At 38.2% G+C, this 15,013-nt stretch overlaps 1 protein-coding gene across 1 annotated transcript in view; it reads right to left on the bottom strand.

Annotated features, from left to right (window-relative positions):
- Nucleotides 1–5,303: 5,303 nt before the first annotated feature.
- The window catches only part of nectin1b (nectin cell adhesion molecule 1b), a 287,213-nt gene continuing 277,503 nt past the window's right edge, over nt 5,304–15,013 (bottom strand). The window contains exon 9 of the mRNA XM_053623331.1: nt 5,304–5,497. Within this exon, the coding sequence (XP_053479306.1) occupies nt 5,363–5,497 (135 nt within the window). The 3' untranslated portion in view covers nt 5,304–5,362. The remainder of the gene's footprint in view (nt 5,498–15,013) is intronic.

Here is a 15,013-nt window from a genome sequence, read left to right on the forward strand (position 1 = left end):
AAAAACAAATGAGAATGATTAAACACAAAATCGAGGGAGACCACAGAAGAAGAAGTTCTGCAACAACAGTCGGGGTGCCCTCTAATGGCCAAAGATGGAATTCCTCTGGGGGTCATGACACTGTGGGCATGAGGTACTTTTCCATGTGGCTACCTCTCTGTGTGCGCCAAAACCCCCTCTGGTGTTTATTGCCAAAAAGCTCTATTTTGGTTTCATCCGACCATAGAACCTGATCCCATTTGAAGTTCCAGAGTCTGGCAAACTGAAGACGCTTCAGTTTATTTTTGGATGAGAGTAGAGGCTTTTTTCTTGAAGCCCTCAAAACAACTTGTGATGATGTAGGTGACTTCGGATTGCTTTAGAGACTTTCTGAACCCAAGACGCAACTAACTTCTGCAATTCTCCAGCTGTGATCTTTGGAGATTTTTTGGGCACTCAAACCGAGACAATATAGACACATATCCTCTTCCAGGCTGATTCATAACATTTCCAGTTGACTGGAACTTAATTATTGTCCTGATGCTGGAAATGGACATTTTCAATGCTTTTGCTATTTTCTTATAGCCATTTCCTATTTTGTGAAGCTTAACCTTTTGCCACACATCACAGTTATATTCCTTGGTCTTACCCATTGTTATGAATGACTAAGGGAATTTGGCCTATGTGTTACCTCATATTTATAACCCTGTGAAACAGGAAGTCATGGTTGAACAATTTCCTGTTCCTAGTCACCCATGTGTAAATTTTTTTTTAAAATATCAATGGGAATATACTTTCTTTTATTTTTTGAATATTTATCAAAGATATTTTTTGGGATAAACCTGTGATGTGTTTGCAATTATTTGATATCTATGAGAGCAGAGTACATGATTTTTTTTTTAACAAAAGATCAAAAGGTTAAACAATAAAGAATTTTTTCCACAGCCTTCTTTGCTCATATTTACCAAGGGTGCCAATATTAGTGGAGGGCACTGTACAACACCATTTCTGAAAAAGTTGGGACAGTATGGAAAAATGCTAATAAAAACAAAGAGGAGTGATTTGTAAATTTACTTTGACACTGTATTTAAACAAAAATCATATAAAGACAACGTATTTGATATTTAACCTAATCAGCTGCATAGTTTTTTGAAGATAAACATTTATATTGAAATTGATGCATACAACACTTTCCAAAAAAGTTGGGACGGGGCAATTTAGGACTAATAGTGATGTGACGAGCTGAAATTAGAATTTGATCTGTAACAGGTGAGCAGTGCCGGTCTTAACCCATTTGTTGCCCTGGGTGAGATTAATCCACAACACTCATTTCTTGTACTCAATAATATTTTATTTACTTCAATAACAAAAATAATAAAATAAAACTATTTTTAAAAAATACATAGCCATCATGGATCGGCATAACCACAAAAAAAAAGAATATAAACACAAATTTATCTTATTATATGCTCAATAAAAAGCAAGTGCTACGATTTTTATTGCATAATAAATAAATAAATAATAATACACATAAATAACAATGGCTAAATAGCTAGCTTGTTGCTTGCAGACAGCACAGTCTTAATATATATTATAAATATTAGTAATAATCATCTTTATTATCTAAATATATTAGTGGAGACTGACTGGAGTGGGGTTTGTTGTTGGCACAAATTATCAGGGTGTGTGTAGTAACACAAGTCAAACAGTCAGATACTGCACATCTATAACAGCATCTTATTATGGAAGCAAAAATCAGTCTGTGGTGTGCTTAACCATTAGCTTTTTAAAGAGTTGGACAAAATTCAACCAATCCCGATCTTCATTGTAAATCCATTATCTAAATAATTTAACACCACAAAAATAACAAATGATATAGAAACTGTAATAAGTTTACATTTGGTTTTTTTTCACGCTTTGCCTCTTCTTTTTTTTCTTTTTTCAAAATTGAGCTTCTGATGATTTTTGTTGCTTCAACTCACAATCTTGATTGCTATTGCCGGTAATACGTCAGCAGCATTAGCATAAAAATGATGCCATGATTATTACCCATAATGCCGTAAAAAAAAAAAAATCATCATCACTGACACTCACACGCACTTCACAGTCACACAAACACACCAACAGTGATGACTGATAAGTATGATGTAACACCGGTGATGAGTGTCATGTTGCACTTAATACAGCCTTGCACACACTGCCGCGTATATACATCGGCAGTAGGCCAACAAACCAATTTGACCAAACAAACTTTTCTGAGGTAATAAAAGACACAAGGAATGTTAAACGTGGCTCAATACTGTTAATCAGATTCGGTGGGGCAGATGAGTCAGCGGATAATCCAACACTTTGAGAACAACATTCCCCAAAGACAAATCGGTAGGATTTTGGGCATTTCACTTTCTACAGTGCACAAATTAAAAGTTAATAATTAAAAGATTCAAGGAATCTGGTCAAATCTCAGTGCATAAAGGGCAAGGCCAAAAACCACTTCTGAATGTGCGTGATCTCCGATCCCTCAGACGTCATTGTCTTAAAAACCATCATGAGTCTGAAATGGATATCCTGACATGGGCTCAGGAATACTTTGGTAAACCTTTGTCTGTCAAAGCAGAAGTCATACAAATAAAATTGAATTGAATTGAATTGAATACATCAACACTGTCCAGAAGCGCTACCGACTTCTCTGGGGTCAGTCTCATCTGAGATGGACAGTAGCACAGTGGAATCATGTTTTGTGGTCCGACCAGTCAACATTTCAAATAATTTTTGGACAAAATAGCCGTCGTGTTCTCCGGGCCAAAGAGGAAAAGCACCATCCAAGCGGGTTATCAGCACCAGGTCCAAAAGCCAGCATCTGTCATGGTATGGGGGTGTGTCAGTGCCCATGGCAAAATGGTACACATTTTGGAGCAACATGTGCTGCCATCCAGAGCAGGCAATGCCAAACCGCATTCTGCCCGGATTACAAACTGGTTGCGTAAGCAGAGAGTGCGGGTGCTAGCATGGCCTGCCTGCAGTCCTGACCTGTCTCAGATTGAGAATGTGTGATGCATTATGAAGCACAATAAAAGCCCTGTATACTTGCGCAGCAGAAGAAATTGTTACAACCCGCTAGCTTTGGGATGGAAAGTTTTTTTTGTGTGTGCTGTGCCATATTTTGTGTGCAGGTCCGGACTCCCGCCCAGAGTTTCCAGCCTGCCCTAGCCTGCCTTGCTCCCGCCTCCCAGGATGACATCACTGAGTGGTGGCCATATCTGAAGAGGAAGAAGATATATTCTATATTCACCATTCTATATTCACAACTCTATATTCTGACTGCTGTTCTGGGTTTTGACTCTTACCTGGGGTTTTGGACTGTGGTTTTGGTTGTTCCTGTATCTGGTTGTGTATACTCTTCACCAGTGTATACACGTTCGCTTGGTTCACTGGCAATAGGGGTGTGGCTGCCATTTCTTTTGGGAGAGGGTCCTTTTTGTCTCTGTTTTTGGCTTAGGGAGTTAGGAATGTATTTGTCTTTGTTATTTGCTTTTTAGGTAAGCTAGCTACCTAACAATAGAATCCTTTTGTTTATTATTTTGGCTTTGGCCCACCCTGAAGTTATGCCTGGTTCGGTTCTTTGTAGAGTTGTATGTATGTAATTCTGTGTTTTACAATATACCACAATTTTTATTTTAACAACCTTGTTGTGTTGTTATTCCTGACTTCCTCATTTTTAAAGGTCAAATTCCATTGAATCCCGAGCTGGTTACTCTGTGCGGCCTAACCTAGACTGGGCCATAACAAAATGCATAATGGATGAATGGGGGAAAATTCTGCTTGCTAAACTTAACCAACTGGTGTCTTCAGTGCCCAAATGCTTAATAAGTGTTATTAAAAGAAAAGGTGATGTTACACAGTGGTAAACAGTCGACTGTCCCAACTTTTTTGGAGTGTGCTGCAGTTATCAGATTTTAAATTAGTGTATATTTTCAAAGATAAATTAAATTTACAAAGTAAAACATCAAATAATGTGTTAATAATGTGTTTTTAATATAGTACAGGGAGAATTTAATTTTCAAATGACTATTTTTGTTTGTTTTTTTTGTATTTTCCATCCTGTCCCAACTTTTTTCGGAATTGGGGTTGTATACAAATACTAATTAAGCAAAAATAGGTGAAACCAGACATGTGATGTGATCCAGTGGCGGATGGGAATCAAAGTCTCTAGTCTTTTCCAGCATATCCATGACAGTGTGTTAGTTATTTCAAAAGGTCACAAAATGTGCTGTAATGTCACATACTGTATGCATAGTACAGATAGGGTGGCATTGTAAAGCATAGAAAATGTCATGTAAAAACAACCACTTCATACAATTGTGATGAAAATGCAAAAGAATCAAGACGAATGAGTGGCTAAAATGTACATAAAAACTTTTGTATCATGTGACTATGTCCAAGGATGAATTAGATTTTTTCATTGATCTTCTGTCTAACCATATGCCATGAAAAGCACTAAATTACACAGAAAGTGGCCCATGCTGAATATGACTTTAAAAAGAGATAAAAGGTATTAATTACATATCACAAACACTAAAAGATCTACAAAAGTGCTGGGAAAAAAGCAAATATATTGCAGAAACAGAATAGATTACAATGGATCCATGTAATAATATGCTATGCTTTATGGCTGTTTGGTTTGTGTAAATGTATATTACAGTACAGAGCAGGCTAACCAGTGACAGAAAATACTCCTGCGAGTTTTAGACCAAAAACTACATGATATTTTCAGACCAATGGAAGCAAAACGTCTTGTTCTGCTGCAAGGGGTAGTTGACTTGGGTCAGCTGACACAGACCCAGGATAGAACATTTTTAGAGTTGATAGACATTTCATTATCTGGAACAAAAAAAACATTTACAAATGCTTGAACATATACCCTATTGAAAATGAGATATTGCAGTATAATAATTGTTGTTTTAGAAATCCAACAACATAAATGCAACTTTAAATGAAGTCACATTTAGCCACTCTGCATAGAATATAGACATAGCCAGTTATTAACCTATTAATTTATTCTCTGGCCACAGTTTATTATTTTTTGAGAATCAGCTGCTCACTGTGACCAAAACTGGCACAAAATCATTCAGCTCTTTATTTATTTATTTATTTATTTAAAGAAAAAACAGTTTGTGGTGGAAGTTGGCATAACATGCTAGCCAATGTTAGCCAATTACCTCCTATTATTTTTTTTTTCATACTGTACTCTTCCAGCTCATCTCTAAACAGTGGGGAAAAACTTATGGAGCCATAAGAAAGCAAAGAGAACAGATAAGAGAGGCAGGGCATTACTCTGTGTACCTTGAGGCCAGAAGCATAGGAATAGGGCCAATAAGGACATGCACTAGTGAGAGCTAGGCTGGATGGTTGCATATTCAACAAGATCTCCGCAAGAGTGCACTGAGCTCCGAGGAGAGGAAACCAAAGCTGCAGTATCCAGCACCGCATACTGAACATCACAGTCCTTGTGGGCAAAGCTCTGTAGATAAGAGAGGTGGAAAGGTGTGTGAGAAGTGGTGCTCATGAAGAAACAAAGAATTGAGGACAGACAGAGAAATTAATGTATACGAATAATCCCCACAACAGAGTGTGCAGGTGTGGAAAATAATCAGAAAATACATTTTATATTTTCTTATTACCTATTTTATACTGAATATAATTCATTATAAAAAGCTGGTCTTTATGTAACTCAGAGAAACGACTCTGAATTGTGGTCTATGTGTGAAGGGTGAAAAACAAGTTAATTGTTATCAAATGGCCTTAATTCCTAGCACATTCCAAACACAAACAAAAACGTTCAATCGCCTTAGCAGGCTCCAGTAAGTCTGTCCAATAAATCTATTTTTTTACCAAGTTATGCAGAGGACTGCTTAAAACGAAGAGAAGAGAAGGCAGAACTCACAGTAAGATTTATGTGTGTTAAATGTTGATAAGAAGGTCAGCTTGACCTGGGGCCTGTACCATGAACATAGTTGAACAAACTCAAAGTTACGGGATTAGTTTCAAGTTGACCAAACCAATCCAATCAGGCTTTACTGGTACCATGATGCTGGTTATCAACTTTCTCTGTCAATTTAATCCTTAAGTTATGATTAGTCTTACAAGTGCATGCACATAAAAGCATGATGTTGGCACCAAAGAACCAATAGCATTCAACATGGAAAAAAGCAGCATACTTCTGTTTGATTATGTGGAAATATGAGGAATTTAAACCAACATTAACTGCAAAAAGTAATACTGTTGCAGCTGCCAAAGCTCTGGAAAATTGCTGGTGGAACATTGCTGATTGGGTAAATGTCCTTTATAGGCTCACAATGAGAATAAACAGATTGAAAACTTATAACCCCAACATATTTCATGTAATTTCATTTAATATAAATGTAAATTGTTTTAATTAAATATTTTTAAAATAAATATCAATTTGTGAAAATATATTAGGACAGGAATAATGCTACATGCATATATGTACCAATTGCAAAGAACCGCAAAGCAATACATACAAATTTGTGGTACAGTAAGAACATGGCTTTGGCCTGTTTTCATTTTAATGTGTGGCTCAAAAATTTGGCAAAGATATGAGATTCAATCTTTCATGCAAGTAAGTATCAGGGAACTCAAGGGGATTTTGTCTATCCATAAAAACTCTTTCTCTGCAAAGTGCTCTTCTTAAAATTTGCGCTGATGTCCACAGGATTACAAAGCAATGGTGCCATTGCAACAGGCACTAAGTTGAATTATTTGCATTACTTATGTCACTTTGCTCACAGCTGATTGGTCCAAGTTGTGTTTAAGTTCTTGATAAGTTTACAGTGAACACTTTTCCCTCTTAGTTCCCTTGTTCCTGTGTTAACACCTTTTTTTCCCTCTTTGTTCCCATGTTAACTCAGGTACAGACAGATAATGCCCCTCACCATTTGTACATTTTTTTTTGTCTTCCAGTATACCATTTGCATGCATTTACATACCTTCCTTAATAACATTTGCCCATATTTCTACACTCTAAAAAATAATTCAGTGGCTTTGTAAATATCACAATAATAAAAAGCTATTCTATCTTAACACGTAAAATCTCTGAATTTCATCAATTAAGTGATTCTTTATTCTTTGAGTTGGACATACCAAAATAAATGCCTAAAAATGCAACAGTTAATTTTGTCTAAAATTGACATCTATTATTTAAGTTTATTTCACAAAAAGAAATTAGCATTTAACAAACAAATTATATTTTTAATATATCCTTAATATTTTTGGTAAATTTCAATCACAATATCTGAGAATGGATTAATTATACTGATCAGTTTCAAGAACTACAATTATTACTCATTCCATATCAATATTCTTCCTCTTTAACAACAACTTAAGAAATTGAGTAAGTGGACAAAATTAACAATCACACACAAAGAGAGGGAAATCTGCTTTTCTCTCTCTGCAACATGTGACAATGAGAAAGGAAACTCCACAGCAAGAACCACCTGGAAGGCTCCTTGCAAATCCTGGTAAATAGCCAGCTAGCAAAAGTTAATGAAATATTGACCGTGTCTTCGTGCATACACAACTATAGGGTGTAATTTTCTGAATACAGTCGCAGCCATGCTGTTATATCCCAGATAGCAGAGAGACGTCTGGCCAACTGCCACTTCACGCAGAGGTAAAGGTAAGCAAAAATTTATGTTTTGTTCATCACTTTAATCTAGTGGCTCCCATGTTTAAAGTTAAATGTCATTTTAGTTGCAATGTTGTATATTTTGAAGCTTTTATAACATTCCTGTTTCATAATTTTGTAATTTATCTCTGTGAGCTAAAGCAACAGGGAAGTCCGAGGTACATTTTGGAACCGTTTAATGATTTAAATTGGCAACTTCAACACCACAGACTTAACATTTATGACTATATAACTTTATTATTTTCTAATCTTTAACATAGTAAGGTCATTTCAAGTGGAAAAACACAAAACTTAATGCCTTTCTCAAAAGCTTAATGACACTTGCTCAAGGCTGCGATGGTGTATGGGCCCAGGGGCGTAGCAACATTTATAACTGGGGGAGGTATTGTTGTGGATAAAAATGACATAAAATAAACATGAGGGAGACCTAGTATGAGTAATATGTAATTTTATTGATAATTCACAGGACTGGTGGGTGCGTAATCTTGAGGAGAGCGGCAGGGGGAAGAAAATGGGGTGTGTCCTGGGGACATGGGATAGTCAGCAAAGGTGAAATAAGAAGACCACTGAGAGTACGGCGGACTGACAGGTGAGAAGAGGGAAGAATGGTCAGAGCCCAGATCAGAGAAGGTGACATCTTCCTCAGACTGAAAGCTGGAGGGAGGTTCTGTCTGTGTAGAGGCGTCAATACACACATTCACGGGGTGGATTCTGTATCGGAGAGGGGGAGGGGGGAACCCCGCATTTCCATTTCCAGAGGGGGTGCTGCGAAGAACGTTAAGTAGCACCATGATGTCAGCAGTGAGATGCGCGAGCTGATAGTGAGTGTCCAGATCCAGATCCAGACGGGCACCTAGACACACAGAAGCGGTATTAGGCGGATATTGACGAATTGGATTCACACTTTAAGATCTTTTAAGAGTAACACACTATGGTTTATTAGTCAAAAAGTCAAAAAGAAGTATAAGAGCTGAGGAGTGCAAACACACACACACACTCTCGTACAGTCAAGGATGGGCATGTAGACATAACACACACACACACACACACACTCTCTGTCTCTCTCTCTCACACACACATAACATTATAACTTTACAAGAATAATAAAAAGGAGTATTAAGATATTATAAGGGTAATATCTTATAATAATAAAATATATACTCTTTATAAAATACTCTTTATAAAAAGTAGTAGGATATGTAGGATAGTAGAAGGGTAATATAATGATATTATGAAGTAGGAAGTACAGTAAACCATTTTGCAAGCAGTATAACTATATATAAAATAGAGATATAGAGCAAATATGAAAATAAATTATAAACCAGAAATACAGAAAAATGTAACTTACTCATAATTCAGATGGTGAAGATTCTTGTCTCGCAAGGAAGGCCTTAATTTTAAGAGAAAATCATGAGGAGCCATTTATAAGGGTAGCTGAGTCAAGCTGACCCCGTGAGATAAGAGTGAAACCAAGGTCTCTCTAAATTGTTTTGTCTCTCTCCACTTTTGAACCTAATGGTAAATTGGAAAGGCCTCTTTCAGAACCTAATGGTAAATTGGAAAGGCCTCTTTCAGAAACTAATGGTAATGTAGATGAGCTCTTTTTTAACCCTATTGGTATTGATATCATAGTCCTTCTGAAATATATTGGTTATCTACTGTGTAAATACAGTATAAATACTGGAGCTTGAGCTCCGGGTGTCAGATCACTTCTGAGAATTCTCATCGGTGTGGATCTCGTGTGGTGGAACGGAACCAATAAAACTGGACCCTTGCTTCTTCTCACTCACGGCTGGTGTCTTTTTTTCTATCTCCAGCTGGGTTCGGAGATAGATGTGAGTATTTGCTTCTATGTTGAATTTTAAGTGTTTTTGGGTAATAGGCCAAATTTGAGCCAGCAGTATGTCCCGCTCACATTTAGAGAAATAATAATTAAATTTTAATAAGTTTATTTTTGATTAATCGCAATGTAGCCGTTCACGTAAAACAAAGGCTTTAAGACCAAGCAGAAGCTTCTGCCAGCTGGTTTCTTCGGCAGTGAACGGAACTAATGCACAAGTGACAATCCCATTGGCTAGCACTCACCATCTGCATTTTGATTTCAGCAAATCAGTTCGGGCGAATGCATACAACGTGATTCATATTTATCAGCCCAACACCCAACAGGTATTAGCATGACAGACACTGGCCTGCTGACAATATGTAATCTACCTTAGGGAACACATGAGCAAAAAGAGAAGTCTTTTTTTGATAATTGTAAGTTAATGTTGATAAATGCACTCACCGTCCACTTTATTAGGAACACCTCTAAACCTGCACATTCATGCAGTTATCCAATCAGCCAATTATGTGGCAAGAGCACATTGCATAAAATCATGGAGAAACAGGTCAAGAGCTTCAGCTAATGTTCACATTGATCATCTGAATGGGGAAAAAGTGTGACTTTAACTGTGGCCTGGTTCTTGGTACCAGATGGGCTGGTCTGAGTATTTCAGGAACTGCTGATATCCTGGATTTACATAGACAACAGTCTCTAGGGTTTACACAGAATTGTGTGAAAATCAAAATTCACTGGGTTTCCGACAGTTCTGAGGGTGGAAACGCCTTGTTGATAGAAGTCAGAGGAAAATGGTCAGATTTGTTTGAGCTGGCAGGAAGGATATAGTAAATCACTCTTTACAACCGTGGTGAGCAGAAAAGCATCTCAGCATGCACAAAACATTGAACCTTGAGGTGGATGGGCTACGACAGTAGTTCACATTGGGTTCCACTCCTTTCAGCCAAGAACAGGATATCATGGGCACATACTCATTGAACCTGGACAGCTGAAGATTAGAAAAAAAATGTGTTGGTGGGTCTATGCCCATGATCGCCTCAGATTCTTGTTCTTGTTCTAGTGGAAGCTGATGTGGTCTTCTGATGTTGTAGTTATTTGAGTTACTATAGAATTCCTGTCAGCTCAGACCAGTCTGGTCATTCTCCTCTGATTTCTCTCATCAACAAGATGTTTCAGCCTGTAGACCCTCTGTTCACAGGATGTATTTGTTTATCCCACCATTCTGTGTAAACTCTAGAGACTGCTGTGTGCGAAAAATCCCAGGAGATCAGCAATACTGTGAAATACTCAAACCAGCCCATCTGGTACCAACATCCGTGTCACAGAGATCCCAGTTTTTCTTCATTCTGATCTTTGTTGTGAACATTAATTGAAACTTTTGACTTGTATCTGCATAACTGTTATGCATTACACTGCTGCCACATGATTGGTTGATTAGATAAATGCATGAATGTGCAAGTGTACAGGTGTTCCTAATAAAGTGGGCGGTGAATGTAGGTGAAAATATTTTACATTGTAGTAACTTTTAGTGTGTTTTCAGTTTCAAACCTCATTATTGTTAGTCTATTGAAACCCAGTTTCACTGTGTAATTGATGTTTTTTTTTTTTTTTTTACTTTTAGGGAACTCCTCAACAGAGCCACATCACAGGACATTAAAGAATGGTAAAGGCTTTCACATGTATAATATTGATTAAAATTTTCCACCTTTGCAAGAATTTGTATCTAACCAGATGGGATATGTAAATGCATGAATGAAACATATATGGTACAGAATAACTCCCTCAAAACAGGTGTCAGTGGAAATAAGACAAATATGTTGCCTGTGCACTTACTGATGCATATGAATTAGTGTACTGTTTGAACAAAAATGACTTAAAATATTTCTCACAAGTTACAGACCAAATATATTTACTATTATGTCTTTAAAATACTGCTTTTATTTTTTATTAAAATTACATGTAAAAACATGACAAGGTCAGTGGACTTGTCACAAAATGGCATGTTAAAGGAATATTCAGAACCGTTGTTGGAGTTTATAGGTATCATAAGAGTTACAGTGATGGAAATACTCATGTGACAAGATACAAAGATACTTTGCAATGGGTATGACTGTTTTTGAATTGCATTATATTTATGGCAGGTTTTCAGGGAGCCACAGTTGGAGACACCAAGGACTTACAGATGTTGGCCTTAACCTGTCAGCCGGGATAGACATCTATTACAGTCCTACCTACACCACACCAGACTTCTCTCTGCCTTGTCTGGATGGCTGACTAGCACTAAGTTCTCTTCAGAATTAGATGTATGGAAACATAAAAAGGGACATAAGCAAATGAATATTACAAGATCAAATAACTTGCCTTACTTCAGAAATAAATGTTAAATGCAAAGGAAAACTATGTATCCACTATATTTCTCTGTGCTCTATTTTCAAAGGTAACATTTCTTTATGAAGTGCCTACTGTGTGAGGTATAGTTTTAAAAATCCTGTCATCTACTAACACTAATGTTATCCACATCTGAATGTCTTTCTTTTATGGATGTCATGTGCAGGATGTAATGGAGTTGAGGACGGATGCAAATGCAGATAAGAGTTTTTATTAAAGGAGCTATACAGACAAATCCAAAAACGGTAATCCAAAGCATGGTCAGGACAGGAACTTGGCTTGAGAGGTCACCTCGTTGACCTCTAGCAGGAACTTGACTTTATGCTGGAGCTCTGGATGTGAGACAACCTCGTGAGTCTCAGGCTGAAACTCTGGGAATGAGACAACCTTGTGAGTCTCAAGCTTAAATTCTGGGAATGAAACCGCCTCATGGGTCTCGAGCTGGAGCTCTGGGACCAAGGTAGCCACGTTGACCTCCGGCTGCAGCTCGGCTGGTGAGACCACCTCATGGATCTCAGGTTTGATCCCTGGAGATGAAGTCATCACCTTGACCTCCGGCTGGAGCTCAGCAGGTGAGACCACCCCATGGGTCTCAGCTGTAGCTCTGGAGATGAGGTCGCCACGTTGACCTCTGGCTGGAGCTCTGCAGGTGAGACCACCTCGTCGGTCTCAGGTTGGAGCTCAGGAGTCGAGGTCACCACGTTGACCTCCGGATGGAGCTCGGTAGGTGAGAACACTCGTAGGTCTTGAGCTGTAGCTCTGGAGATGAGGTCGCCACGTTGACCTCTGGCTGGAGCTCTGCAGGTGAGACCACGTCGTGGGTCTCAGGTTGGTGCTCTGGAGCAGAGGTCGCCCTTTTTGCCTGCATATAATAGTGGGTGAATGGCAGGGAAGGTTTATCTGCCAGGCTGACACCCCCCCCCCGTTCCAGGTCGGCCTTAGATTCCAGACTCCCGAATATCATCATGAATTATCTCACGAACTGGGTTACACTCTCAAGTTCCCTGGCCAATAGGACCTTCACCCACTGGCGGGCTGGTCCAAAGAACTGGGACCACATGAACTTGAGCCACTGCTTCACCTCTGGCTTTGGATCTGCTAAGCTGGCAAAATAGAACTGGCAGTCCACAAGGAAATATTCAGGGTAGCAAAAAAATCAATCGTAAGGATCGGGGCGCTCCATGAAAGTCCAGTGCGGAAACTGGATAGAATCCAAGGCTGGGACAGTTTGCTTGGTCTTCCTAGCGTGACGTTTCTTCTGTCTTCCTGCTGCATCCATGTTGAGGTGCAGTATTCTCTCACAGTGCAGGATGTAATGGAATTGAGGACGGATGCAAATGCAGATAAGAGTTTTTATTAAAGGAGTTATGCAGACAAATCCAAACATGGGAATTCAAAGCATGGTCTATTAACAGGCAAAAGGTCAGGCGATATACAAACAGGCATGAACTGGGCGAGGCTAGAATCGAAAACGTGAAACAAGAAACAAGGTCAATAACATGAAACATTAAACGAGAACCGGGAAACAAGAAACGAGAAACAACCTCTAGGTAATGAGGCAAATTCAATACGTCGCAAAGTGCACAGAGACACGAGGGGTTTAAATGACCAATGTAATCATGGGTAAACACGGACAGCTGGAAACAATATTGACACATCTTCGGAAAACAACCAAAGACTAAACAGGGGCGGAGACAAAACATAATCATAACAAACACACGTGTCCAAAGTAAACAAAGTCACTGTCATTGAAAACCGAAAGCGTGCGTTCACTACGCGCTCATGCATCTGGCTCGTGCACGCGCATGCGCTTCGGTTTTCTGAGCATACTGCAAAATGCAGCGCTGTCTCAAGAGGAAATCGTGGCAATGGAACACTAAGGGAGACTGATTATTTACTCTCACTCACCACTTATTTATTTATTTATTTATTTATTGTATTTTTACTTAAGTTAAAATTTTTAAATACTTGGAAATGTATTTAGGAATCAACAGTTAAAGAACTGGACAGTAAAGTTGTAGTTAATTAACAATTTCTATTAAGAAATTTGATCTAATTTGAAATTTGATGAAATTTGAAGAAATCTGAGTGACTTTAGAAATGAGTTTGCTATCCATGTCTTCCCCCCACAAGTCTCTTCCGCATTTCAAAATGGATGGATATGAGGTGGATTCAAGGTGGATATGACTTGGTTAAGGCATTCATGTACATTACAAAACTCAACTGATGTAGTTCTGGTCTGTGCTCTGTTCTGAGATGTTGGAGATTGGGGACTCTGGTCAGGAGATGGCACCAGGATGCACTATGGGAAGAAGACATGCTGGTGGAGGCAGTGTGATTCTCTGGATAATGTTCTGCTGGGGACCCTTGGGTCCTGACATTCATGTGGATGTTACTTTGACACATACCACCTACCTGACAAGTCTGTGCTTGATGTGTTTTTAAAATTTACCGTTTATTTATTTTAAAGAAAAAAGATGCAGTGATTGTAAATGGTGACTGAGGGTATCAGTCTCTTTTGTCGTTCTGACTTACATCTCCTTTTGTGTCCCACTGAAAAAAAAAAGTCATTCAGCTCACTGCTGTAGTGTGGACATTGTTATAAATGTCATTTGCAAAGTAAGCCAGGTTAAATTTAGACTTAATCTCATGTTATAATGGTGAAATTTGACATGTAATGTTTAAATTAAATGTTAATGTCTATACAGTTGCTTTGTGTTTATAATTTGGTTTCATTAGATATACTGACCTTAAGTAAAGTACTCCTGGAGTAAAAGGTAAATACAGTTTAAAAAAAAGTAAATGTAACATCCATCCATCCATTTTCCTGCCATCTTGGTAATGTGTCTTAAGGCACACCTATTATGGTTTTGAAACGTGCCTATTTTTTGTTTTAAAGGTCTCATACAATAGATTTACATGCATCCAAGTACAAAGAACACTTTAATGTGCTCATAATTTAAATTGCAGCATTACCTTTTTTTCCCAGTGTAACAAATGACTCGTTCAATGATCTGTTCTAAAGGATTCATTCTAAACTCCACCTTTCCAAGAGCATACTCTGCTCTGATTGGTCAGATGTCCCAGTCTGTTGTGATTGGTCTAAA

Source organism: Ictalurus furcatus, chromosome 4, assembly GCF_023375685.1.
Source record: "Ictalurus furcatus strain D&B chromosome 4, Billie_1.0, whole genome shotgun sequence".
NCBI lineage: Eukaryota > Metazoa > Chordata > Actinopteri > Siluriformes > Ictaluridae > Ictalurus > Ictalurus furcatus.